At 38.9% G+C, this 27,513-nt stretch overlaps 1 protein-coding gene across 2 annotated transcripts in view; it reads left to right on the top strand.

Moving 5' to 3' along the window:
- Positions 1-27,513, top strand: part of Pde11a (phosphodiesterase 11A) — a 381,408-nt gene that overhangs the window by 272,060 nt on the left and 81,835 nt on the right. For both annotated transcript variants that reach the window (XM_048808008.1, XM_048808009.1), the window contains exons 11-12: positions 14,624-14,770; positions 15,012-15,119. In XM_048808008.1, coding sequence (XP_048663965.1) covers positions 14,624-14,770; positions 15,012-15,119 — 255 coding nt within the window. The remainder of the gene's footprint in view (positions 1-14,623; positions 14,771-15,011; positions 15,120-27,513) is intronic.

The raw sequence follows: 27,513 nt of genomic DNA, 5'->3' as shown, positions 1-27,513 counted from the left end.
AATATATATATATATATATATATATATATATATATATATATATATATATATATATGCACATTTTTTCCAAGTTTCATGGAAGAGAATCTCTGAAAGCAATAATGGCATGGCAACACCACAGTGAATCTAAGAGAAGAGATATTTGACTGATTGTATGGACAGTGTACGATAGTGGCTTCAAACACAGGGTATAGGGGCAAATTAATTGGGTTTGAATTCTAAGTGCCAGCAGTTTCCCAGTTATATGACTTTGGGCAACTTACTTATCTTCTTAGTCTCAGTTCCCTCATTTATGCCAGAGGTTCTAAATTGGAACTACTAATAAAATTTTACCAATGGGGTTGTTTCAGGATTAAATGATACATTTTAAAGCACTTAACATAATGGTTGGTAGACAGTATGTCTTCTTTATTTTTTTAATTAGAGCTTTATATTTATGTTTAGTAGTTGGGTTCATTTTGACAAAGTCAGGAATGCATGGAATTTGATTTACTCCATTTTAGACCCTGATCCCTTCCTTTCCCTTCCCATCTCCCTCCTCCTATTGTCCTTCCTCTGTTCTATTGATCTTCCTTTGGCTCATTTATTTATTTATTTATTTTTGGTGCATAAAGGTGGAATTCCCTGGGTTTATTTATATATGCATATAGCCTGATTTTATTAAATTCATCCCCCATTTCTCCTCCTTCCCTCTGGATCTCCTTCTTCCTGATCTTCCCTCTGTCTTCATGATATCCAGTCCCCACTCCTTTTCCCTTATTTTGCTCTAGCTTTTCTGAGTCTGACTTATTCACTTACATGATGTTCTACATTCCAACCATTTACCATCAAATGCCATAATTTTATTCTTCTTTATGGCTGAGTAAAACTCCACTGTATGTGTATGCCACAATGTCTTTATCCATTCATCTGCTGATGGACATCTGGGCTGGTTCTGTATCTTGGCTGCTATGAATAGTGCTGCAATAAACTTCAATGTGGCTATGTCACAATACTATGCTGATTTTAGTTCTTTTGGATAAATACCAAAGAGTGGGAAAGCTGGGTCATATGGTGGTTCCATTCCTAGTTTTCTGAGGAATCTCCATACTGTGTGTGTGTGTGTGTGTGTGTGTGCGCGCGCACACACGGTGCTGGGAATTGAACCCAGGGCCTTATGTATGTGAGGCCAGCTATATCCCCAGCCCCTCCATACTTTTTTCCACAGAGGTTGTACTAATTTGCCACAGTATGTCTTAATAAATGCAACATGATGGAAAAAATTTTTTTCTTCCAATGTGAGTTCTTCCCAGCACTGACAGAAATAGCCAACCTGTCTAAAAAGACTGAGCACTTAATTTTTAAATTAAAATCATTAGTATTGTTTGATTTATGAATAGTTTCACTGACCATGTGTGAATTTTTAAATAATTTCACCTCAAAAATATGTTTGCCCTATCTACTGTGTTCAGCTTAAATAAAATACTAACATATATCATCAACAATGGTCCAGGTAAAATTAAAGCATTTGTCTGTGTGGAAGAACAGTCTGACAGAAGGGCAAAACCAGAATAGGTGAATAAAGTATCTGATAGAAGTTGAAGAGCAGATTAAAAATAAAGTGTGTGCAGAACCTCATGTGTGCACAGATGTACATGTGTGTGTGTTCAGGAAAGCCTCCATCCAGCCAAGAATAAATCCAGACATAATTCAAGACAGGCAACTGTGGCTCAGAAATCGGGCCCCACACCCCTCTTTGCCTCACTTGATAGATTGCTTCTTCACTGCAGGTGATTGCTTTATTCGGCCCTAAGAGTAGAAACCTCTTTTATAATGCTTCATGTGCTTTTATGGAACAAACCAATATAAATATTTGCTGGATCTGTAAGTAAAAGTATATAAATTCTTATTTATCTTGCTGCATTGAGGAACCATGAAAAACATGTGGAAAGTGAAGTCCATTTTTCTCTAAGAAGATACCCAAGTGCGTGCTGAGGCAACAGCAGAGAGATGTTTAGTTTCAGAAGTGACAAAGAGGCTCTACCACATATTTTGATGCAAAGGTGGGAAATTGTTTCTATTGAGTGCATAAATATTGAAATATTTCTTCTGGCCAGCTCACTGGAAAATGGTGACTGGTGACCACCAGCCACATGTGTTCCTGTTGACAGATTGTACTCCTAACCCCAATTAGTGGGCCTTTGGGGGCTCAGGTTATTGGAAGAGGTAGAGAGAGTACATGGGATTAGGTCAGCAACATGAATGGAAAACCCAAACAAAGCCCATGTTCTGGCCAGTGCCTCTTCACTGTCCTCTTCTCCTGCAGAGTGGCCCACTATTGCCACTAGCTACCAATTATAACCCCAAGGTTCAGGTTTCACTGCTCTCTGGTTTTGTTCCACGGTGAAGTATGGAACCTTGTTAACAGGGCTGTTGGGACCCATGAGCCCAGAACACACAGGTCAAGTTCAAGTTGACCAAAACCACAGAGAGAGGAAGTTAAGCCTCTGGTCCCCTTACTCTTCTTCTCTACTGCTTCATGGGCCTCTGGTCCATTGCCCTTTGCTATCCTTTGCTTAGCTCAGCATGAGTGTTGGCTTATTCCTTTGCAGTCTTGTTAGTGACAATCCTTTGATAAACCTGGAATTTTAAACCACAGAAACAGGGAGCCTGATGTTCACCAGTCTTAGCTGTTTGTTAATAAAGTGCTGAACCAACCCACTTGGTCCCTATTTCTGGTCCAACCCAGGGGCTAATGTTCCTGGACAGGTTCATCTTTAGTTCATGCACAAGTTCTCTCACCTCCTTTCTCCTTTTTCTATCAAGTCACTGAAACATCCTAAATTGTCATTTCACATCTATGTGTCCTGTGTTCTACCAAGTACCATTGAACCCAGAAGCATTGGTGGCTGTGCCTGTCCTCTCACTGGTGAGGCTGCAGCAGGGATGGTCTGCAAGGATTCAAGCAAGACTCAGAGAACAGCAGGTTGAAGTTGAGGTGGGTGGGAAGCCACTGAGGTCCAGCAGAGCATGTGAGCTGGAGACACCATATTCAAAGGGCAAGGTGGTCCTGGCAGGGTGGAGACCAAAGGCAGTATTTCCTAGGTTAGAAGGATCATGCTGGACTGGCAGCACCTGCTTTGGTAATTCATATCTCCTGTCTATAAACTTTAAAATCTAATGCAATCAACACCACCTTGGCTACCTGTGAATACCCACTATCTCCCACTATCAAGACAAGGGAAGAAGGGCACTGTAACCTCAGTGGGTCACCACACTGCACTCACACATCCACCCTGCAAGGACCCACCTCCTTCCCAGAGGGATGAACCTTCCTATTACTCTAAGTGGCACAGCTTGAAATCTCAAGGCCAGGATCATAGGGTCAGGGAACTCTTTATATGTCCCCTGTTGCAAATAGCCCCAATGATGTATAAACAAAGAGAGTAGTAGAGACACTCCAAGTTAGAAGGCTATTTCATTTTCCATCATTGTGACAAAATATCTGAGAAAAAGAACACAAGGTAGAAAAGATGTATTTTGGCTCAGAGGTTCCAGTTCATGGTAGGCTGGCTCCATTGTCTCTGGGCCTGTGGTGGGGTAGCACATCATGGCAGATGGGCCTGGTGGAGGAAAACTGCCTACCTCATGAAAGCCAGGAAGCAGAAAGAAAAGAAGGAATGGTTCAGAAACAAAATAGACCTTTCAAAGTCATGCCCCCAGTGACCAACCTCTTCTAACTAGGCCCCAGCTCCTAAAGTTCCCACTACCTCCCCATAGCGTCACCAGCTAGCAACCATACCTTCAACACACAGGCCTTTGGGGGGACATTCTATATCTAAACTCTAACACTTCTATTACCTGATTTTGGATTCCTGAAAGTGTGAATGTGTCTAAATATAAGGCATTCACCAAGGTGGTTGGCCAAAAGTTACCAAACCTCAAATTCACCAGGGGATATGGTGGAAAGTACAGATAGCTTCAGTGAGATTACCAACCCATCACTCATCTGATCAATATTTAATGAGTTTCTTTCATGTACCAAGGCCTGCCCCAGTGGTGAATACTGTGTTGAGCACTTAGAATATAACACATAAGACAGACATAGTCCCTACCTTTTAAAATCAGACATTTAGCAAATAATTACAAAATGTATGAGAGATGGAGCAGGAATGTCATTAACTACTGCCCTGGCCCTCAGTGTCTTGGGCTGTTCATTTCAGTTTCTCAGTCAAGTTCAAGTGCTCAGGACTCCCCCATTAGCATTCCTCTTGGTACTCAGGACCATGCCTCTCTTTCTTGGCTTTATTGGGATCCTTAGGTAATAGGTATTTGGAGGTTGAGAAGAGTATGTTGTCCAGATAGGTCTCACACCCACTGGGTAGGCAGTGGTGAGGTACTGGACACTGATAGCTACGATCTTCACCAGTCTCCCATGAAAAGAAGTGCCTAGTGAGGCTCTGAGAGCACACAATGAGAGGTGTCCACTTGAACATGGGCAAGACAGCCCCTGCATCCTGATTCAGCTCACACAGGCTCATGGGAACCAAAACAAACAGTGTCTTGGAGGCAGTGTTTTATAGGTGCATCTGCTTCCTTGGTGCATGCACTGGGATCAGCTGCCACATCCCCAAAGGGCTCTCTCCTTCCTTCTCTTGCCCTGTTCCCTGGCCTCTGTGAGAAGGAGGAATTCTTAACTCTCTTTCTTATCTCCCCCAGGAGCACTTCTTTCCTCTGTCTCTATAGCCAATCTCTTCTCTAGTTCTTTCAAAATAAGTCCTCATGGCCCATTAAACTCAGGACACTACTCAACCAAAAACAAGTTCCTTTTTCTTAGAGGACACAGAGGGCTGCTTGACCTTTAAATTATCCCAGAAGAGAAGAGAAAAGGCATGATTTTTGAGGGCAACAAGAAAGAGGAAAGGAAGCAAGACAATTGCTTTTCCATCATGAAAACAATACAAATATTTGTCTTCTTCCATGACTTTGATCTTTGAAAGGGAAGTTCTGGGAGTTCTGATCACAGAAGACAGGGACCGGTCCCTGAAGAGATCTCAGGAACAGACAGATATGGACAGAGAACAGATATCTGTCACAAAGCACAAGCAAGCCAAGGCCCTGGGCTGTGGTTTGAGACCAGCAATGGTAGCGCAACAAAACTGATAACTTTAACCTTCATGAGGTCAAGATTTGCAGGTTGGGGAGGCCGCCAAAGGTTCCAAGCGGATGAGGGCAAGTCCTTAATCCCTGTGAGCAGGCAGTGTTACTGATGCACAGTCCTCTGCGCTGTACCACATGGTACTGTGTTGTCTTCAGGGGAGGCCCGGCCCTGCTCTGTCCTTGCTGTTCTTCGCCTGGAACAGCCGTGTTGTCTTACTTTCCCATGGAGTTGTATTTGTCTTTCCAAACCCAGATCAGGCGCTTCTCCTCCCCTGTGGTTCTCAGACTCTCCCTCCTTCTGTTGCCTCTGCCCTTGATGACCTGGTTTTTCACCAATCATTCTGTTTACTCTTCTTTCTCCTTGAGTGCATCACAAGCATCTGGGGAATGTCATCCACATCTTTTCTTATGTTTTAGAACAGTCTTTATGACCTTGAGAAATCTTTGATCATACTAACTGTGGGATTTTTTTTTATTAGTTGCTCAAAACATTACAATGATCTTGACATAAAATTTTTCTCATTATAATTTATAAAGCTCCTGCTTAATACAGTTTGGAGTTACAGCAGGAATACTAATCTAAAAAGTATTTTTCCCAGGGATTCCAGTGGTGTCCTGTATTTCCCCATCACAGCATTGAAACTGCACTGCACTGAAATTTCCTACTTAAGTCTTTGCATCCCCAACCACCTGTGGGCACAGGGACTACATTGATTTCACAAATGCATCCAGAGCAGCTAGCACAGGGCCTGCCATAGAGTCAACCATGAAACATGTGTGTACTAAAGTAAGATGAATTGAATTAAAGATCTCCCCAGGGAGAAAACAGTGGTTCACTCTTTAGAGTCCAGCCATTGCAATCTCTGATGTTCATTCTATTCTCCTTTGGGTCTAATATTAGTAAAAAAAAAATAATAATAAGCAAAATAACAACATATCACCAACAACCATAATCATAACAGTCATTGTTATTTAGCATTTTCTATTTCCAAGAACTTGGCCAAGCTCTTTATGTGCATTACTATTTCAGTTCTTCCTCATAACTGCCTTGCAACATGGTTTTGTTCTTGTCTACACAAAGAATGCCCAATAAGATGTCAGCAAGTAGGCGTCAAAGGGAGCATTAGAGCCTATGTCTGTTGTGAGGAGTGTTCTTGTCATCTACAAGGGAAATTAAATAAAAGACTTTTAAATGAAATACTAGAAAAGCTTATATGCTGTTTTTCAGTAACATCACTGCATTGCTAACATGGTTTGTCTGAAGTATGCTTCTGCTCCCCCAAAGAATAACCTGTTTTTTCAGGATAGTCTTGGGCAGATAGAGTTAATTTTGCATTAGCTCCAATCAATACAAAGCTAACAATTAGAGTTCATAACAAAGACTTGTCTGACTGGTATAAACTCAGAGACTTCTCTAAGCTGTTACATAAAAGTAAAAAACAAGGTATTGTCTTCCAAAATAGGTCCAGGCAGCTCATTATAAAATATGGACCAAAATGCCATCAAAATCCCAAATGCTGCCCATGGTGCACACGAGTTAGCTTGCATAGAACAGGAATTAGGGGATCCTTAGCTTAGCACTGGTGCATTTTCAGAGGTAGTGTAGTGGTTGACAGCCAGTCTTTAACAGTACTCCCCAGTTTCAAATCTGCCTCTGCAAATCACACAGTGCAAATTTGGTCACCTTGATCATTGATTTCAGTTGCCTCATTATGACATAGAATTTAAAAATATTCCCAACTTCTTAGGTTCTTGTAGAGATCAAGTTAGTTAATATTCATAAAGTACTAAAACAGTACCCAGCTCATAATAAATGCCATAAAGGTGTTGGGGAAAAAATTAGCTTTGCTATCCCTTCCACATCACTGTAGCTCAGCCTCCTGTCTCCATCAATACCAGAATCCTAACGACCCAATTTGGCTTTTGTCCAGTGGACTAAGTGGGTGAGTGGGCTGAAGTAGCAACAGGTCCATTTTCCTTTGAATTGCGAGGGATGGACCACCATACACTTTGTTGTTTCTTCCCATTTTCTGACCATCCAAATGCACTATTCATGTGTCAAGGGATCCAGGAATGTATTTTAACATTTTACAGCCTCTTTGTAAAGCTACCTTTTCAATTTTAGAGGAGGCAGTTTTATGACTACCTTTGATAACCATTTAACTATTAAGACCCAAACAAAGAAGAGGAATGGTCAAAGGATATCGGGTACTCACAGGCAGCTGGAGTCCCACTTCTTGAACATTATTCAAATTAGCTCCAGGACTCATAATTCTGTGTTTTCATTTATTGCAGCAGTAAAGTAAATGGTTCTTTTATCCAAATGTTATTTCCTGGCTATTAATTCAGTAGTTATTTTGGATTGTGACACTCCTCTTTGATTTAGGGATATGGCACCTTATAAATATTTAAAAGTTCAAGACTGACACTTGGAGAAATTGAGTTTGATTTGTTTTGTTAATATGTTATGGCTAGAATAATTATAGGTTTGGAAGATGTAGTCCCATTCTTTTCCTCAGAAGAACAAAGACTTTGGTGATGGAAGGCTATCCCCAAATCTTTCACAGACTCAGGATGCCCACTGTTTTAACTCTCCATCCTCTAGGATTTGCTCTTGCACCCAGGATGTATGGGTGAAAACTACCTGTACTTCTTAAAATAGCTGAAAATGGTCATTCCTGAAAGACTTGGAACTTGTTCTGCATCTACAAGTGCCAGCAAGGGTTTACAGCAGTATGATCTATAGACTGGTATGATTTAACTGTGGATCAATCAACCTATTAGGGGAAAAAAGACAAGGTCAGGAAAGCTGGGTCTTGGTGAACCAGAGGTCATCCTGCATTTTTCAACCTAATGTTCTTATTTCCTTTCCATTAACATTTCATAATGAAAAAATGCCTATATTCTTTAATTTTTAAGATAATTAAGTGAATTTAGTGCCTTTGAAGGGTGGAGGATTTATAATGGCATGAGGGAATACACTATTAATAATCTACAAGACAGAGGCCACCTGGAGAGCAACAAAGCTGTCTCCATCACCATTTCTGCTCCTCAGGTGACAAACTATAAGAGGAATCAGCCTTTTGTATCAATTCAGAACCAAACTTATATCCTGAAATCAGAAAATACCTGCGTCCTTTGGAACAGGGCCTCTGTCTCTTGAGAAGTGATTTTTGGTTGAGTTTGAATTTTAATTTGAACAAATTACAACAAGAACACATCTTTCTGAGAACTCGATGTTTTCCCTATGCAAAATTTTGGAAACATGGGTGGGTTAGCCACCCTGTTTAGTCACCATGCTGTGACTAAAGACCTGACAAGATAAATTTTAAGAAATAAAAGTTTTTGGGGGGATTTATGGCTTAAAAGGTCTCAGTCCATAGACCTCCAGCTCCATTCCTAGGGGCATGAGGTACGGCAGAACATCGTGGTGGAAGAGTGTGGTAGAGGAAAGCAGCTCACATGATGATCAGAAAGCAGAGAGAGACTCTACTCAGCAGATACAAAATATATACCCCAAAGGCACACCCCCAATGCCCATCACCTTCAGCCACACACTACCTGCCTTCAGTTACCTAATTCACTGATTGGGTTAAGGCTTTCATAACCCAAATGAGTTATGAGACATCTGATATCTAAACCATAACATTGGGAGATACCTATCTAAACCATAACATTTCACTCTTGATCCCCAAAAACTCATCTCAGAATGCAAAATACATTTAGTCCATTTCCAAGAGTCCTTATAGTCTCTAACAGTTCAAGCATTGCTCAAAAGTTCAAGTCCAAAGTTTCCTCTGAGACTCAAGGCAAAATTGCACCAGGAGCTCCTGTAAAAATCAAAGGTAATTTACAAGTACCCAATATATAAAGGTACAGAGTAAACACTTCCATTCAGAAAAATAGGGGTATAGAAAGAAGGGATGGGACCAAAGCAAGACAAAAATCCATGCAACCAGCAAAACCACAGTGGTGGAGCTACATAAGCCCTTTGGCAAGAAAATCAGGATGCCATACAGATGCTGGATGTGAAGCTACAGGATCTGTTTGCCCATCTGGCAGATCCTGTAGCTTCATGTCCAGCATCTGAATGGAATCTTGATTTTCTTGCCAAAGGGCTTGTGTAGCTCCACCACTGTGGTTTTGCTGGTTGCAGACCACTCTATTGGCTTGCTTCTCCTCAATTACTGTAGCTATCCTCCGCTGACCTCCCATGTTACTGGCATTTCTTAATCTTGGGGGTCTCCACTACAGCTCTGGCTTTCTCCTCACATCCCCACCCATCACCCTCTTAGGGGTTGCCCCCAGGGACTCTGACCCTGCTGCACTTTGCCTGGCCTCCCAAGCCTTCCTTTGAAATCTTGGTGGAAGCCTCCATGACCTACTAATTAAAGCATCCTGTAATCCTGCAGAACCAGTACCATGTGGTTGCTGCCAAGGTCTGCTGCCATCTCAAGCAGTAATCAAGCTTCCAGGAACCACAGCTGAAGCAGCTCTGAGTGCCTGGGTGGCTGAACATGTTGAAAAAACTTCCTAAGCACCCTGTGTAAGCACTGGTCTCTTCTCAAAGGAATTTTTTAAAACATTTATTTTTTAGTTGTAGGTAGACACAATACCTTTATTTTATTTTTATGTGGTACTGAAGATTGAACCCAGTGCATCACGCATGCTAGGTGAGCGCTCTACCTCTGAGCCTCAATCCCAGCCCACTTCTCAAAGGAATTTTTATTTTTACTCCCTTGAGCCTAAGATTGGTCCAGTCTTGCCAGCTCCTGAGATGCCCTTAAGCCATCTTTCTTATTCTCTCTGGGCAAAGTCTAACATTTCTTCAATGTGGTAATTTCTTTAACAACTACAACTTCCTTAGCTCCAGTTTTACTGCCACCTTTCAAGTCCAAGTTTTTCGAATCTTTATGCTCTGCTTTCTGCTTCCGAATATAATAATAAACTTAGCTAAAAGCTGCCAGCAATATCCATAATATCCATATAATACCTGAATATTATACTGCTTAGAAATTTCTTCTGCCAGATTAAGAAGTCCATTACTTTTTAAATCAGCCTTGAAGAAAGTCTCAGGACACAGACAAAGCACAGACAACTTCTTAACCATAATGTAACATGAATGGCTTTTAGTTCAGTTTCCAATAGAGTCCTCTTTCTTCTCTGAAACCTCATGGGCCCTGTCTTTTCACAGCCAGATCGCCGTTCTGGTTTTCTGAGCTCCCACCAGAAATATCCGTTAATCTCTGCTTACAACAATCTAAACTTTTTCTAGCTTGCATAATTAAACTTTCCAAAAAACTTCCCACAAATTCCAAAAAGCTACAAAAGCTTCTGAATCACATGTCAGGTTAGTTACAGCAAGGACCCCAGTACTCAGTACCAATTTCTGTTTTAATTAGCCTTTTTCCTATTATACCTGAAAGACCTGACAATAAAAATTTTAGACGAAAAGTTTATTTGGGGGCTCACGGCTTCAGAGGCCTCAGTTCATAGATAGCTGACTCCAATCCTCATGGCTTGAGGTAGGCAAAACATCATGGGGGAAGAGTGTGGGAAAGGGAAGTGGTTCACATGATGATCAAAAAGCAGAGAAAGAGATACAAAATATAGACCCTAGCATCTACGTCCTGAGCAGGTGAAGGAATGAGTTTCCTTTTAGTGGGATGGGCTGGCTGAGAAATAAAAGCTAAGAAAAGTAGTATATCAAAATAACCACAGAACCCAGAAAGTAGTTTCAAAGAGAGGGTAGACACTGGCAAAGCTGACCAGATGGGTCCAGCTTCTCACAAAGAAAAAAGCGCACATTTGCTTAATTTGTATTGAAAGACATCAAAGAGATTCTATAGAGAGTTCTTCACCAAACAGGATAGAGGTGGGGACAGATAGACTGCTCAGTTCCTAGCGGGTCACACCCATCTCTGGTTATGCTTGAGAGCTCTTAGCAGAGCTGAGGGGGAGTTCACTTGCATTTGGTTGATCTATCCTGGTGGAACTGCCACAGAAAGTTGCCAGTACCAGATCTACCCGGTCACTGGCTACAATGCTGAAAAAGTTCCTCACACATTTCATGCATGGTTTCCCACAATACCCAAAGTCATGCCCCCAATGCCTTCCTCCTCCAGCCACAACCTACCTGCCTTCGGTTACCAACCAGTTAATCTGCATCAGGGGATTAATTTTCTGGTTGGGTTAAGACTATCATAACCTAATTATTTCATACCTGAATGTTCTTGTATGAGCTTTTAGGGGGATACCTAATATCTAACCCATAATAATGGGGAGGAATAGAGTTGTTCTGGAGCTTTCCTAAGGAAAAGAAACATGGCATCTGCTGTGGACTGTTACAACTCAGTAAGTGTGGTCATTCACAAGGAAACTCACAGGGTTACAGCCGAGAGGAAGAGATCCATGTGCTTTTAGGTTGGCTCATGCATGTAGAAAGGGGACTAAAGATCAAAGGTAGGCTTACCTCTGAGATCTTCAAGCTGACTATTTAAAGTATCATTTAATAAAGATAATTTCAGTGATGTTTAGATAAAGATAGTTCTTTTGTACCCTCCCTAAACCTTACTAAAACAGTTAAAAAAAAAAAAAAAGGATTTTTAAGGGCCAATTTTCAAAGCCAATGAAATTGGGATAGGGCTTAACAATGACAACATTTTGGAAATTAGAAAATAGATGGATGAATACTATGAAGGGAGAAAAGGTCAAATAGGATTATCATTAACATCCTCAGAGAGGGAAGAGAAGAAATTGCATCCATGAGACAAAATTGGGGTGCTACTAGAAAATTAAAAGGGAATATCCAGAAAACCAAAGAAAGGTTCTTAAAAAAGAAACTGTGATATTAAAAATATAAAGAGTAGGAAGAGAGGATATTTTTCAAATAATAGATCAAAAAGTAAAATAACTAAAATTTTGGAGAAAGACATAAAAAAAGAAAATGAAGAGAAAAAAAGAAGAAAAGAAGAAATGAAGAAAGAGAGAGAGAGAGAGAGAAGAGAGAGAGCCAGTTTAAAGATCAAATAAAGAGAATTATGGAAAAAATGAGAGGGAAAAAATCATTGAGTTTATTTTTCAAATTTTTCTGGAATTAAAGGACATGGATTTCTAAAATAAAGAGCTCACAAAGTAACTAGAATTATGGATGAAAACAAACTGATATCAAGTCACATTTCATAACAATTTAGGACTCTGGAAGCAGAGAAGTTCCTACAAAAATGAAGTAGGAGAGGGAATTATTTTCAAAGTGCCAGAGCCTAGAATTGCTTCTGACTTCCAAAAGTAACATCTAAAGCTGAAAGAGCATTGCCTTTGACATTCTCATGGAATGATTTCCAACCTAGAAATCTGTGTCTATCAGTAAAATGTGACACAATATGAAAGCATTTTAGATATCAAGTTCTCACAAATTCACATACTCCACTCCTTGTCTTAGGAGCTATTAGAGGATGTGTCTCACCAAAGTGAGCAAAGAAACCAAGAAAGGGAAAGGTGTGGGATACAGACACAAAAGAGAGGGGAAGGCATTCCCAGAGGATGAAAACCACTTTAGACGTAGAAGACAGCTGGTGCACACTGGAGAGGTGCACAAAGTTCCAGGGGCAGTTTCTGCCTGAATTTGATGGGATGTCCAAAGCATCTAACATTTTAAGTTGAGACTAAGGTAACTAAGTTTAGGGACTAAATTAATTGTTAAGTACACAGGTAACTCATCATCCATTGAAAAAAGACAGTTACTAACTCTGTAGAATTAAAAATGTGGTCAAGACAAGGAAAAATAGTCATAGTAATTTGCATAACTTAGCTATAAATACCCTACATAGTCATAATAATAAAAATGCTGAATATCATCTCAACAAAGTATGCATATTAGAAATTGAAAAGCCAAAAGAGATGGATAGAAGTAGTGTAAGACAGCTTAATCTTCATTTTCAATGGTGAAAAGTTAATAATGCCTTCAACAGAAAAAAAACAAAAAGTAAAATTGCAAGCACCTTATTTTGCTAAATATAGAGTTATCTAGATGACTTTTGAAAGTTGTATTTGTGTGTGTGTGCATGTGTGTGTGTGTGTGAGAGAGAGAGAGAAAGAGACTTTGTAGATCTAATCCGCTCTTAAATTAGGTGTGCATTTACAACTTTGGTTAAAAATAGTTTTAAGTAAATAAATAAAGTGCTTGCATGGGGTCAGGGACTCTAAGCAAAGGCACACATATATAAAGAATATTCCATGTTTGAATTTCACAAGCCTTTTAATTTTAGGAGCTAGTCTACATGGTAACATATTAAACATATTAATGTGTTAATATTAAGCACATTAATATGTTAACATTAAAATGATTTGCTGAAAGATAAAAGGATTAAGTTTTAATGAAAATATACAGTCTTAAGAATAAAGTTTGTCTTCACATTTATATATTCATTATTCTTCCAGTGTTACTAGGAATAACCAATGTTTAGATTTTAGCTTAGAGATATAAACTCTTATGGAGGAGCATAGAATTGAGAAGGAAGGATTGATTATTTGGTTTCTGGAATGTTTAGCGTGACCAGGGTTGGATTATTGCTCAGCCAAAATAGTCCCAGGGCATAAATTACTCCTAGGGTAATTTATACCCAGCGAACAGACTAGGAATATGAATCCTGAATGGTCTCGAATAACCTGAAAACATAAAAATGACTCCTTTATCAAGAGTGACCCAAAGGACGTGGCAAACCCAATGAAATCAGTACAAAAATAATTTCCAAAGATTTTCTTCCCTCCCCTTTAGGTTTGTGTGGGTCAATTGATCAACAGCTGCCTAATGATGTTTTGGAAACCTTGACTAATGACCAATAGTATAATTATGTTGTGATGTTTAGATAGAATGAAGTTAAACAATATAGCAAAATTTACCCCCTCAGTGAAACATAGGTTTATGTTAATCATCCAAGTATTTCTCTTTTATCAAGACAACACATTTTGCACCAAAGATGTGCTGTCTGATCTTTTCTGTCCTCCTGAATATACAGAACACGTGTGTAACAAAGAGCATGTGCAAGCTACAGGATATAAGAATACAAGAAACAAGGCAAAGTGGTATATTCCAACTCATTGTGAATAGCAGCAATTAAAATTCACAGCTGCTAGCTGCCCAGATGTTTCTTGCATTTAGTGCTTTGTAATATGCATCAGAATATATTGTATGACCGAAGTTTCAGTAAACCGGACAGTTCTGTATTCTAAATTCTGCAGACTAGATCTAGTGTGTATATTTTATCTTCCGATTAGCTGTCCTCCCCATCCCCCTTCATTTGCTTGGGGCATTTGCAGTTCCGAAACAAAAGACATTTACAGCTCAGAGTTTAGCTGTATCAGGGTGTAAGTACGGGTCAGGCCTGATTTATGTGGCACTCCTGATAAGCAGAGGAGGCGAGCAGGATGTGGGGTTTGAGAAAGCTAGTGAACTTGGCTTGACTTATGTCTTTTGCTTGTTTAGGCAGCCAACATCCCTCTGGTGTCAGAACTGGCCATTGATGACATTCATTTTGATGACTTTTCTCTCGATGTTGATGCCATGATCACAGCTGCCCTCCGGATGTTCATGGAGCTGGGGATGGTGCAGAAATTTAAAATCGACTACGAGGTAAGATGTCTTGGGTGATGGAAGGAGTGCACCTGGGATGCCATGTTAGTCATTGAGAACCAAAGACAAAACGGGGATGATAAGTCCTGCCCTGCACACCTCATGGGAGTATCGTGATAATCAGAGAGGGTGTTATTGGAAGGCTTTGATCATCTGTCAAGGCATTGCTTTGATGGTGGGACCATCAAAGATACTGGAGACACGTGCAAGTGCCTGACATAACCTCTCCCTCCTATTTCAGACACTGTGCAGGTGGCTTTTGACAGTGAGGAAAAATTATCGAATGGTTCTTTACCACAACTGGAGACACGCCTTCAACGTGTGCCAGCTCATGTTTGCGATGCTAACAGTAAGTGTTCAGTGATGGTGGAAGGTCACCTCTCATTCATGTAGACCACCAGGCCTTCTCTACATTTTCATTTCTCGGAAAAAATTGCCATGTGATTATTCTATGGCGGTCCTTACCTGTCCTGGTTGTGAGTGTATATGTTCGGCAACAGTGCTCAGCTTTAAAGCTGTAAAATCATTGACACCTCAAAATAGATGTGACCTCAAAATGTTGACTGAAGCTTCTTTTCAGTGTTCTCTGTTTGTAAACTGGTTCTTTTGCAAAAGAAACATTTGGGTTTTCAAAGCAATGGAGATGAGGAATGGAGCAAAAAGATCCTTGGGTAAAACTCTCTGGGCTGCTGGAAAGCCATCAGGAGGCGTGAACATTACCCAGAGGATCATCGAAATCCTGAGAGAAAACTTATTTGGAAGAACATCTAGGAAGCCCACAGGAGAAGGAAGGAGTGGATGCTTTGAGGGTTTAAAAGCTCACTAGGCTTATAAACCTGTGCCCCTGGGCTCTAATCTAACCCAGTGATGGTAGCTGGTCTGTTTTATGCAGATAGCTAGGGCAGCCAGCCAGAGGCAAGTCTTGGAATGAAATCTGAAAGCAAATGTTTGTGGCAAAGATCGAAACAAAATCCTCCATTCATTCCCATTTTCTGGCAAGAATTAAGGCTTGTTTTGGCCTTATTTCCACTTGCATTGTTAAACTATCATAAAGGAAAATATATTCTGGCTTAAATACATGGGTTTTACTAACCTCATACTAATATATATACCTATGTGTGCATATGTGCACGTGTGTGTGTGAATATACCTAACATGCAAAATGAGATGTGAGTTTTGGGTTCTTATAAAATAAGTTTTTAAAAACACTTGTATCTTTACACTCAGTTTAAAATTTAGACAAAAAATCGGGAATTCCAACTGAAATACATTTTCTTTTTCTTTTTTTTGGTTATGATTTTTTTTCATATCTCTGTTTGTATATAAGATATGTTGACACCAAATTCAAGTCTTCATACATGTACTTTTTATAATGATGACCATCTCATTCCACTATCCTTGCCAATCCCCTTCCTCCTCATTTTCTTTTAGACTAAACAACAACAACAAAGACTCTTTTTGCTTTTTCTTCATGAAAATTTCTGCCCTGTTCTCTGCCTATTAAAATTTTGCTCATCCTTTAAGGCATTGATCTAATGCCAGTTTTTCTGGGAAGTTTTCTGCTTTCTCCCAAAGCATCAATAATTACTTCTGTCTCTGAACTGTATCTGGTACATCGCATCTATCTTTCTACAGTGTATTTTAAGGTAACAATCTCTCATTCTCCTGTAGAATAAACTGCTTGAGAGAAGAGAGAATTTCTTATTCTTTTAACAATATTCACTTATTTTCTCAACACCTTTGTATTGAGGGCCCTGCCAGCACCTTGTACTGTCACCTGCTTGTTAAGTTTTCAACAAATACCTTGGATTCACTTGGACTCAAGTGTACACATAGCATATGAAGATGGGACCAGAATGTCTTCCTTCTCCACACAGGGCCTGTAGTTTAGGTCCTTCTCTGCTTAAGAAACAGGCAGATTGGCCTGGAAAACTGGACTGACTTCTTCCTCCTATTGGGTTCCAGTCAGAGCAGCAGTCAATCAATTGTGGACAGAAGATACTTTGCACCATGAAGTTTTATTGCTCAAGTGTCAATCTTGCTTGAAAACAAAAACACCTTCATTTTACTTTTCTTCATCAGATCTCAAGAGACAAGAAACAACTTCTGTGTGCAGAGGTTGTATGTCTGGCTCACAGAGAAATTTAACTTATTAATTGATTGTTTTGGAGAACCTATAGATATATGGAGTTGCCAAAATAAGCCAGCAGAAATCTTGTTCAGCAAAGGAAATAGGAATGCCCATGGTATTGTGAGTTAGAGATGTCAGGGACAAAGCCAAATTTTTATGACAAACATGAAAACAGTTGGGATGTGGGAATCTGGTGAGGACAGCGGGGTCAGGGTGGACATTTCAGAGTTTAAAGAAACATATACTCAGCTTTCATCAGTGAGTATTTTCATGGTATTGACAACTTGATACTTATGAAATGAAAGGAAATAGAACTCTCAGACCCTACCACTACCATGGGGATACTCAAAGCTCACAGTATTTCAGGGGTAAGGTTATGTCTGCTTAGCTGACTTGAAGAGTGTCACTGTTAGAAAAGATTTGGGTTTTGTTTGTGTATTCATACTACTAAAAATAGAACAATTTGCTGTTAAAATTCTCTAAGGAATGTTAGGAAGATCACAAAGTAAAGAAAAAGAAAAAAATCATGGCTTTGAAAGAATACCATAGAGAATATCATTTTTTTCTCCCTTATATTGAGTTGTATAGCTGGATCTTTAAAAGTTATTATCTTATACTCATTACGTTTTGTTGAAATTCACAAAGAATTACATATAATAAGTTGAAATGTCAACTTTTTTATGTCTCTAACCCAAGCATTTTTTTCAACCTGACCATGAAATCTGGTTATTCAGACATTTTTAAATTAAGAAAATAATCAAGAAAAAAATAACAAAGCTTACTTTATCAGTGTAAATAAAAATGAATTTAAGTCACTCATCATTTATAATTTTTGAAATATGATCTCAGCCTATGGCAAAATGATTCCCCAAGTTATTTCCATGAATGGGCACTAATGCTTCAAACACTCCTGAAGATTGTTAGAGTCTTCAACTGGTTTTATATCATCAGTGATTCTATTTCTATCAAGATATCTCATATGCTATTTCCATGTGATGAATTAGAACCAAAATTTTCTTATTTATCTGGAAAGAAATATTCACCATCCAACAATCATGGGATGCACCTGGATCAAAAAGCCAGGAATGGTGTATGCACTAAATTTTCCTCTAGATGGTGCTCCAAGGCAAAGTTTCCCAGCCAGTTGCCAGAAAAGACAAAAAAAAAAAAAAAAAATCTTTACCAACCTTCCTTAAATGTGTGGCTTTTCTCCTTGCACAGGAGATGCTGGGGCACACTCCCCACTGGGTAATAAGCGCTTTTCTTAGAAGAAACACCGACAATGCTGGTCTGTTTAACAAGAATCTCTTATCAGGATGGGCTTGTTTGATGACAAACCTGAAAGCCTCCTGGTCCACTGGCTATTGGCATAAATAATACTGCTTTCTCCATATGACCTTGAATCCCTGGTTGTGTATTTTCATAAGCCCATTGTCTCTGGGAGTGGGAAGATGCATAGTTGTGTGCCACTGCCAAGCATATTTTGGTACCATGAACAACGGGGCAAGCAAATTGTAAATATATTTACCAGTTTCCTAACCTTTAACCCTAAAGGGATTTCACACACAGAAAATTAATGTATTGACTCAGAATTATGTTTGCAAAAGTATTCAGGTTTATGGCTAGGTAACAAAGTGGCTTTGTTTCTTTAGAAATTAAAAGGAATAAAAACAACTATTTTGTAGCACAGGCTATTTGATATAAAATGATGGACATATCTAGTTCACTGGTAACCACACCCATCACTTGTTAATTTGTTGAATGTATCTGGCCTGGATTTTTAAATTTATACAATGAAAGCTTCAATATTATTTTTTGCTTTTAAAGAGATATTTAAATAGTTAGAATTTACCAAACTTTGAATTCCTCCAAAAACCACCAGGAATGGGTAATTCCTGTTATTATTTATAGTTAAAATGAGGAATAAAACCCTGCAGATCAATGGTCAGTATACAGATTCTATTTATAGAAATATGTAGAATAAATATCCAATCAAGCACATGCCTAAAGATGATAGATATATTTCTTTTATTCACAACATAGACCAGATATAGGGCTGTGCTTTTGTTTGTGTTCTATAAAATAAAAGGCATGAAGTGGCACTAAGGTTGCAGAGATATTTTTCAGTTTTATAAATGATGTATGAGCTCTGACAGATTTTTCCAAGGGGGAAGAAAGCTTTCCTTAAGAATCAGTATTCTTTACTATCCCATAAATGTACTCATTAGCACTTTGGGCCATGCCCTGCATCCTGTACGGGCTCAATAAAGATTAATTGAATGAATGAATTTAGTTTAGGGTAATATTATTCAAGGAACCATGTTTCTCGGTGTCCAGTTTAAAAAAAAAAAACTATAAAATGATGAAGCACTATCACTGCTAGAAATCTTGTTCTTCCTTCATATCACAGTAAGGTTCAGCTAGGGTTCATATAGAATATTATGATCTTACAGAATTCACTGGATATGAAAAGGGAAGAGCACATGATCACATTAAAATTTATGGTGGTGCCGGCGGCATGGCGCTGGTGGGGAATTGCAGTTAAACACTAATAATAACCAAGTATCACGGCAAAAACATTGACACCCCCTGACATTTACTGGGGGCTTCTTAAATCTTAAATGTGGAGGTAACGTGTTTAAGTCCATATTTGTGTTGTCAACAAGGTTATTTTCAGAGATAAGCCAAGCCGTCTTGTTGATAATTCAAAGTAGAAAGCAGAAGGGACATTTAGGAGAAAATCCATCCTGTTCACCAGCCAGAGGATAATGCCTTGTCCCCTGTCCGCAGTTTTCAGAAAAAAAAGAGTCCTTGATTTTTGAGGTAGAAAATTTCTTATGGAAGGAAATTACAGAAGCACAGTTGGGTCTCTCCTCTTTCCCTCCAAGAAGACAGAACCAATTGAATTTTTAAATAAAATACTTTCACTCAATAACCAGAATCCTAATCTTAGCAGAAATTAAATTCCCTTCTAGATTGTAACACTGGTGGGATACAAAGAGATCTAAATGTTTTGTTCTGTAACTAACTATAGCAAGGTAGCAAGCAGTAATTTATATTTATAATCATCAAACATCATTTGCATTTCCTTATCAATGTAAGCAGCAACTAGTTATATTTACTTTAAAAATGGCAACATTATCATAAAAATATAATAAAATCTGCATGTTAGAAAAACCTATTCTTTCATCTTCATATAGGTATAACCTAAAAGATGGCAAATTTTTAATTTAGGAAAAGGTGATTTTTAATGTTCTTGCCAAATGTCAGCACTGGGTACTGTAAATTAACTATGGAGCTAATCAATTTGAATACTATGTTTAAATTACATTTAGGACTCCTATCTTTTCATCATGTAAGAATGTTCCTATTTTTATTCTCTCTGCCTACATCTCAGAGCCTCAATTAGGCACTGTGGGCTTCTAGCTGACATTCCCTTTATCCACATTTATTTTATAAAAGGAAAATGGCAAAGCCACACATAATTAAAAACCTGGTGTGCTAATAACCAAACATACAATTGGGCAGAAGGATAATCCAATCCATTTCCTCTCACAGGAGAGTAACCTCCATAACTCACTTTAAGCGCTGCCATTCATGAGTTATGGGTCATTCCCCTTCTAGTGAAAATAAATTCTCCCGCACCATCAGCCCGAGCTGGGTATTTTTCTTAGGACATGTAAATTGTAAAAGTGTATGAACATAATCGTGTCTGGTGTTACAGGGAGAATATGAGCTCTTGCTCATGGACAGGGGCTTGTAAGGAAATGTATGTGGTTTTGGGACCGGGACTGCCTAGTTACAATACAGAATTTTTGATTAAAGTGAATTTATTCTTGAGATTTTTATGGTGTTGGTAAACTGCTTAATCTGTCGCTTTGTATTTTATGACGCCGGCTGAATCCTTCAGGTCAGAGAGATCCAGCAGCAGAGCCACAGTCGTTTATCACGGCCTCCATTTTCCACAGTGCATGACTGTGCAGTGGCACTTTCTTAACTGAAACCTGGCACCTAAGGGTGTTAAGTTAGGAGCTTTAAAAAGTTTTGATATTTCATGGGTCTCATGTTTAATCTTGACTCAGTGATGTTTAATAAAAATTAGGGTGAGTTTGGCAGAGGCCTCATATTCTTGAAATTCACCAAACTAGTTTCTCACAGCACTTTAGAGATCTGTCTTTCTGCACAATTCATGTGCACCAAGTGATCTGCTTCATTTTCTGTGCTCACAAACCGTATGTTGTATTATATTGAGTTCAGTAGTAATTTACCATAAATAGAATATAAACTGTATTTCTAAACATGGACAAAACATCCTGTCTTTATCCTCAAGGGGGAAAAAACATAAAACACATATATTCTCAAAGTTTGAAAGCTACGTTCCCTAAGAATTTCATTTTCTTTTTCTTTTGTTTTGCTTAATGCAGTAAATGTGCTACGTAAGCTATGTTTGCTGTATTATCTTAGTTGAAGTAAAAGCCTCAATTTTCTCAAGTCTTTTTCTAAAATTTTATTTCATTTTTATTGACAAGTATTATAGGTATCTAATTTGAAATTTTCCTTGTACTATTTGTATGTCTTTTAGCACATTTGATCAAAATATGAGAGCAGAGGTAGAGATATATGGACCAATTTTTATTTGTCCACATTAGGGATTCTTGAGAATGAAATGAAGAGAGTTGACTTGCTTTGAAATATGCCATAGGTTTGCTTTGAAATATTCTAGCAAACAAAACACTGCATGTGAAGAGACAGATGAAATAGGATTGATGAAACTGGATTCCTGTTGCCATTGGCTAATGAAAACATAGCTTTCAATATTGTCTTCTATTTTTTGTATCTTTTAACTTCCCAAATAAAGACTTTTAAAATTATGTTAATAAATAGATTAAAAAATTAAGTCTTGGAAGTGGTTAAGTATAATTAAATATAATCGTCTAAATGAAGTTTAGTTTTTTCATTTATGCACAAAACACCCACTCAACACATACAATTGTACTAGACAGGCCCCTGTTTCTGTCTGGCCTTGCTGAAATTTACATAGGTAAGCTTTGTAGCATTCTTTGATGTTAAGAGTTATCATATGCCCAAAACATGCCTTTGGGTTTTATGATTTGATGATAAGTGCCTTTAGGAGCTTCTGGTTGTAAAAGAAAGTCAGGTGTAGACTATAAGGTCTTCCAGCTCTGAGCTTGATAAAGAAAGCATCACTGTGGACTTAAATATTTAATTAATGCCAATATTTGGCTACATTCCTCTTAAGAAGAAAGAGGAGCAAATTTGATAAAGCTCTCCCACTCCCATGGATAACTGGGCAAGCTACAGTTGGTTGGAATGATGTTGCCTTATCTGAAAAGGAGCCTGTAAGCATTTCAGTGCTGGAAGGCATCCCCTAACAGCTGGTAAGGTTCTGGTCCCTGGACCCTGAAAGGAATCTGAAGTACCTTTTTTTAAGCCATCAGACCCAAATATTGGCAGGAAAATCTGGTTACTATCGTTCATCTGGTTGGGTGTTCCCCGCTCAGTAGAGGATTGTGGTTGATTGCTGCTCTTCTCCTCCACGTACTTACATCACACGTCATCTGTAGTTGGCAAAGATAGGATCTTTTTTTTAAAAAAAGAATGTAGGTTGTGGAATCAAACAATATAAATTTACTTTTAAATACCTTTAAAGACAGCCTCCCTCCTCCCCAGTAGGCAGTTGAAGTCAACTTCCACCCTAACACTTGAGAAAATCTTCTGCCTACAAATCCTGGCTTTGGAGCATATGAATAGTTTATACTCTTCACCCTGCCCCTCAGCTCATGTATTGAGAGGTTGCAATTGTATCCAAAAGCCAATGAATTATACCCCCAAAAGCAGAATGCTTTGCTTGCTGTAAATGCATATAGAGCCCAAACATACACCTTAACATTTTTTTCACCACCTGTATGCCACCCCGTGACTGGTATATGTGCTGAACTAGAGATGGGGGATGATTGAAGACATTCCTCTTAGAGAACCATTCATCCCAGTTAGGAGACCTAATTTCATAGACTCCTCATGTTAAGACTCCTCATGTTGAGAGTGGCCTACCAGACCTGGGCAAGCCATTGCCACTGCAATTTGGGATCATTTATGGTGATCTTGTATGTAACATTTACAATGAAACCCTCAAAGAGCACGTTTTGACTGAAGTACATTTGACTTAGTAATGTAGAAAACAAAGCTTCCGACAGTAACCCTGCAAATACTGAAAATTAAATGTTTCTTATGTCAATACTGCTCTTCACCCCACAGTTCACAGGACCTCCAAGTTCAAGCCATATACACCTGGGTTAAGACATGACAGCACAGATTAGGGATATGGTATGCAGGTTCTTCTAGAGCAGGCACTTCCTTGAGAATCGTGTCTTCCAAGGCCATTGTAATAGTTTGAATAATATTCTTTGCTCTTCTTGTCCAGAAGAGAGAAAGAGGAAGGGAAGGAAGAAAGATAGCACTCTTCCTCCCCCAACCACCATGCTGTTGCTCACCCTCACCCAGTCCACCAGGGTTCTGCAGTAGTGCCTGCACTTCAGCACCTTCAGTTTGGCATTTCTGCTACCATTTGGAATCTCTGATACATCACTGAATTCCCTTCCTTTCAGTTTGCCATCTGTCAGATCTCAGAGTCAACAGGATGAACTCCTAAAGAAATCCCTCGTCATTCAGTGCCTGCAACAGTCAGGTTCAAAAAGAGATGAGAGGGTAGAATTTCTGGCATCACTTTCTTAGATTACTGTGCCAGGGCTGCAGACATGACAAGGGCGTGCAGCCCACATGCATCTTCTCCAGGAACAAAAGCAAGAGCAGCCGGCCATTTCTACAATTACCGTCTTCCACAAAGGACCCATGTTGTGTTGGTTTCTCATTAGAAAAAGGCCCGTGAGGTGCTATTGAAGTGTGACAATACTGCATGTGAAGCAGGAACCAGAATCCTGGACATGTCCTTTACTGGCATGTCCCTGGTTCCTGGAGTAGCTTAAGTGCTTAATAAATATTTGCTCAATGAATAAATGAATGGACTTTTTTCAAAATGTCACCTTTTATTTCAAGTTAGGCCAGTTTGGTAAAGTATGACTTTATTCTTAAACAAACAAACAAAAAGAACTTACAAATACACACAGAGTATATGCATTTTACTGAGTAAATGTTCTTTATGGAAATTTGAGTATATAAAGGAAAAATTTTGTCACCTGTAATCCTGCTACCCATAATGTTTTGATATATATCCTGATAACCTTTTTCTAATGCATATATTTAGACATTTTATAAAATTAGGATATTATATACAAACTACTGTCTCTCTTTAACTAAATATCTCTAACTAAATATCTAGTCAAATGACCATATTTAAATATCCAGCCTCATTTATAAAGTATTGTATATCATCAGGTACACCGTGGTGCACAAGAACCATGTTTAGATAAAAAAAATTGCCCAATGGCTCTGTAATATCAGCCTAGTACTAGTGTAACATACTTCATGGAATAAAGCACACACCAAATAATTCTTTAATGTTCCATCATCTCAAAAAGTATTGAAAACCTGCACAAGTAAACCATGTAGAGGCTGGATAGCACAACACATAAGAACACAGTCTCAGCTCATGAGGCAGGTTGCCTGGGCTCTAGTCCCACCTCAAATGCTTTTCAGCCCAGTGATCTTGTTCTTCAATATCCTCATCCATAAAATGGGGAGATAAAAATGGCATCTACTTCAGAGAGTAGTTGTAAGGATTAAATGGGTTAATGATTTTAGGGTATTTAGAAAAATGCCTGGCCTATACTAAGCATTATAGAAGGAGTTACTGTTGTTAATATTATCCTAAGACTCATTTCTCAAATATACAAATTTCTTGATACAGAACAGGCACTTAATAACATTTGTTAAATGAAAGAATCCTCTATAACACCAGTAAGTGTTCATATTACAGCCGATATTTTTGTGTCTTTTGGGACTCAATAGAGCCACAAAATGAAGGTCACTTTTCTCTGGCCATAATATTCCTCCATTCACTAGTAGTACTGTCAGCTTTGAAATGGTGGTGTATCCTAGCTGGCTGAAATTTTATGTTAGCTAATGACATAAATTAGTTGGTACTCTCCATGACCCTGAGAATCAGTCTTACTAGTTTGGGTACTTCGGAGATCTTGTTACTCCGTTTGATATAGCTGGGGATGGGGTTATCCCAGCCCAATGAAGGACTGTCCCTAAAGACCTGCTCAGCAGGTAGTCACCCTCTTTTCTGAAGAGGGTAACAGGGAACCAGGTCTATAGGCTCTGTTTCCTTACTTAGACATATTGCATTCACGCCTATATTCCTGATACAAATCATGAGGGAACACAAGAAAGAAGATGATTAACATAAACCTCAACAAAACACAATTGCCGGGTGAAAACAAAACAGTAATAATTTTGTTTGGAAGCAAAATAGTACAGTAAATGATTCAAAAGTGGGATAAATGCATTAATGTATGCCTCCTGCCACCTTTCTGTTTCCTCTTGAAGGTGTATTATCTTTAGCAGGCAGTTGACTTTTTCTACTCAATGTGGGTAAATGTGAGTCTGAATGGATAGGGCCAGAAGGAAGATGGATGAGGGTGGGGGAGGGGCAAATGGACACTTAGTGGCAGGTGGACACTTTTCAGGCCTGATGATTCTCAGAAACCATTTACCAGGCAGCTTTAAATCACAGTCAAGAGATAGGTGCTGCTTCAGTAACTCAGGTATCACAGTTGAGAGGCAAATGTGTTTTGTGGGACTGTGAGTATGTTTTACTTCAGGGATTTGTTATTCGGAGATACAGAAATGGGATCTATGGTCTTTGAATACTATAAATTATTTTTGAAATTCTAGAAAGACAGGCCATGCCTTTCATCAAATTCTTAAAAGTGTCCATGACACAATAATTTAAGAGCCTGATGTTGGATTTCCAGGGGAGAATAAAAAGGTGAGACTGCTAACTGATGGCTTCAAAATGATTTGGGATGTTGATTTTGAACCTATTAGATGGCATTTGATATTCACTTCTAACTAAATATCTAGTCAAATGACCATATTTAAACGTTACCCTTTCCCTAATGCACTGATTCATCGGCTAATTCTAGTCAATAGCATTTCACAGGCAAAATCTCTAAATTTCAGTGCAGCATTGCTATTTTAAGAAACTTGTTTTTACGGTACCATAATATTATTACTTTATGATAGACTTTCAGGATTTACTTAGCATTAGTAAAACCAAGTCCAATGAAGCTGACTAATAGTTTCAAGGTAACATAGATGACAGAAAAAAAATACATTTATACCTCTTTCTCCTTTCAAAAAACCACTTTCTAACAAGAACAGAAATGGACATAAATTCCCCCTTTCATGGAACCATAACATATGAAGGCAGAAAACAGAGAGGATGGTTCATAATTTAGTGGAGAAGAGCAAGAGTGGAAGGATTGGAAGAAGGGGCATACATGAGAAACAATGCCCCCAGACCCTGCCTCAGCTCAGGAATAGAAGGCCTCAGATATCACAAAAATGGGCTAAGGTGGGATAAGGGTGCCATGGAAGCAGTGAGTCCCCAGGTCCCCAGCTCCTCTCCATGTAGTAGAGGTTACGCTCACCCCCTACTTGTACAGTAACCAGCAGCCAGACTAGAGGACACCAGCAAAAGAAAAGTCAGGTAATCCTGTGGTGAGCCCCAGAAGTCTGTAGGCACTACCCGCACACAGGTGCAGGGTGAGCTTTGTATCACTTTACTCTTAAAATGTGCATTGGAGCAGAAGAAAACAACTGAACAACTATTATTAGTATTTTCAGAAAGAAAAAAGAGATAATCCATCCATAGGAAAAGAACAGAATGCTGTTAGAAAAGGAACAGGAATAAATTCTTGTAAATAAAAACTTCTGGAAAGAAAGAAGAAAAGTCTGTATAGAAAATGGAGCCGGGTGCACGCCTATAGTCCTAGAGGCTTGGGAGGCTGAGTTCAGAGGATTGCGAGTTCAAAGTCGGCCTCAGCAACTTAGTGAGGTGCTAAACAACTCAGTGAGACCCTGTTTCTAAATAAAATACAAAATAGGGCTGGGGATGTGGCTCAGTGGTTGAGTGTCCTGAGTTCAATCCCCAGTGCCCCCCCCAAAAAAAAGTAAATGGGAAAGAAGAGATTTTTAAAAATAAGGAAATCAACACAAGAAGTCCACGATTCAACCAATTGTAGTGCCATTCAATGAGGACAAGAAAAATACTGAAGAGAAAATTAACAATAAGAACAAAATTTAAAAGCTGATGTGCTGAAGAAGTAGAACATGCAAATTAGGTTTACCATGAAAACTGATTGAAAAAAGTCTGAAACCAAACATACCTTTGTGAAATTGATGGACACCAGGAATAGAGAGAGGATTCTAAAAGAAAGAAAATCAAGGAACACTGAAAATAGGCTGAGGCAGGAGGATCCCCAATACAAGGTCAGCCTGGGGCCTGTCTCAAAATTAAAAACAACTGGGAATATGGCTCAGTGCTAAACCACCCTTAGCTTATTAGGAATAAGAATGGTATGTTCTCAAAAACAACTTTGGGAGCTAAACAACAACAGAGCAGTCT

The sequence above is a fragment of the Marmota marmota genome, unplaced genomic scaffold (assembly GCF_001458135.2).
Source record: "Marmota marmota marmota unplaced genomic scaffold, marMar, whole genome shotgun sequence".
Lineage (NCBI taxonomy): Eukaryota > Metazoa > Chordata > Mammalia > Rodentia > Sciuridae > Marmota > Marmota marmota.
Note: the sequence above shows the minus strand (reverse complement) of the source record. Positions and strands in the feature narration are given on the sequence as shown.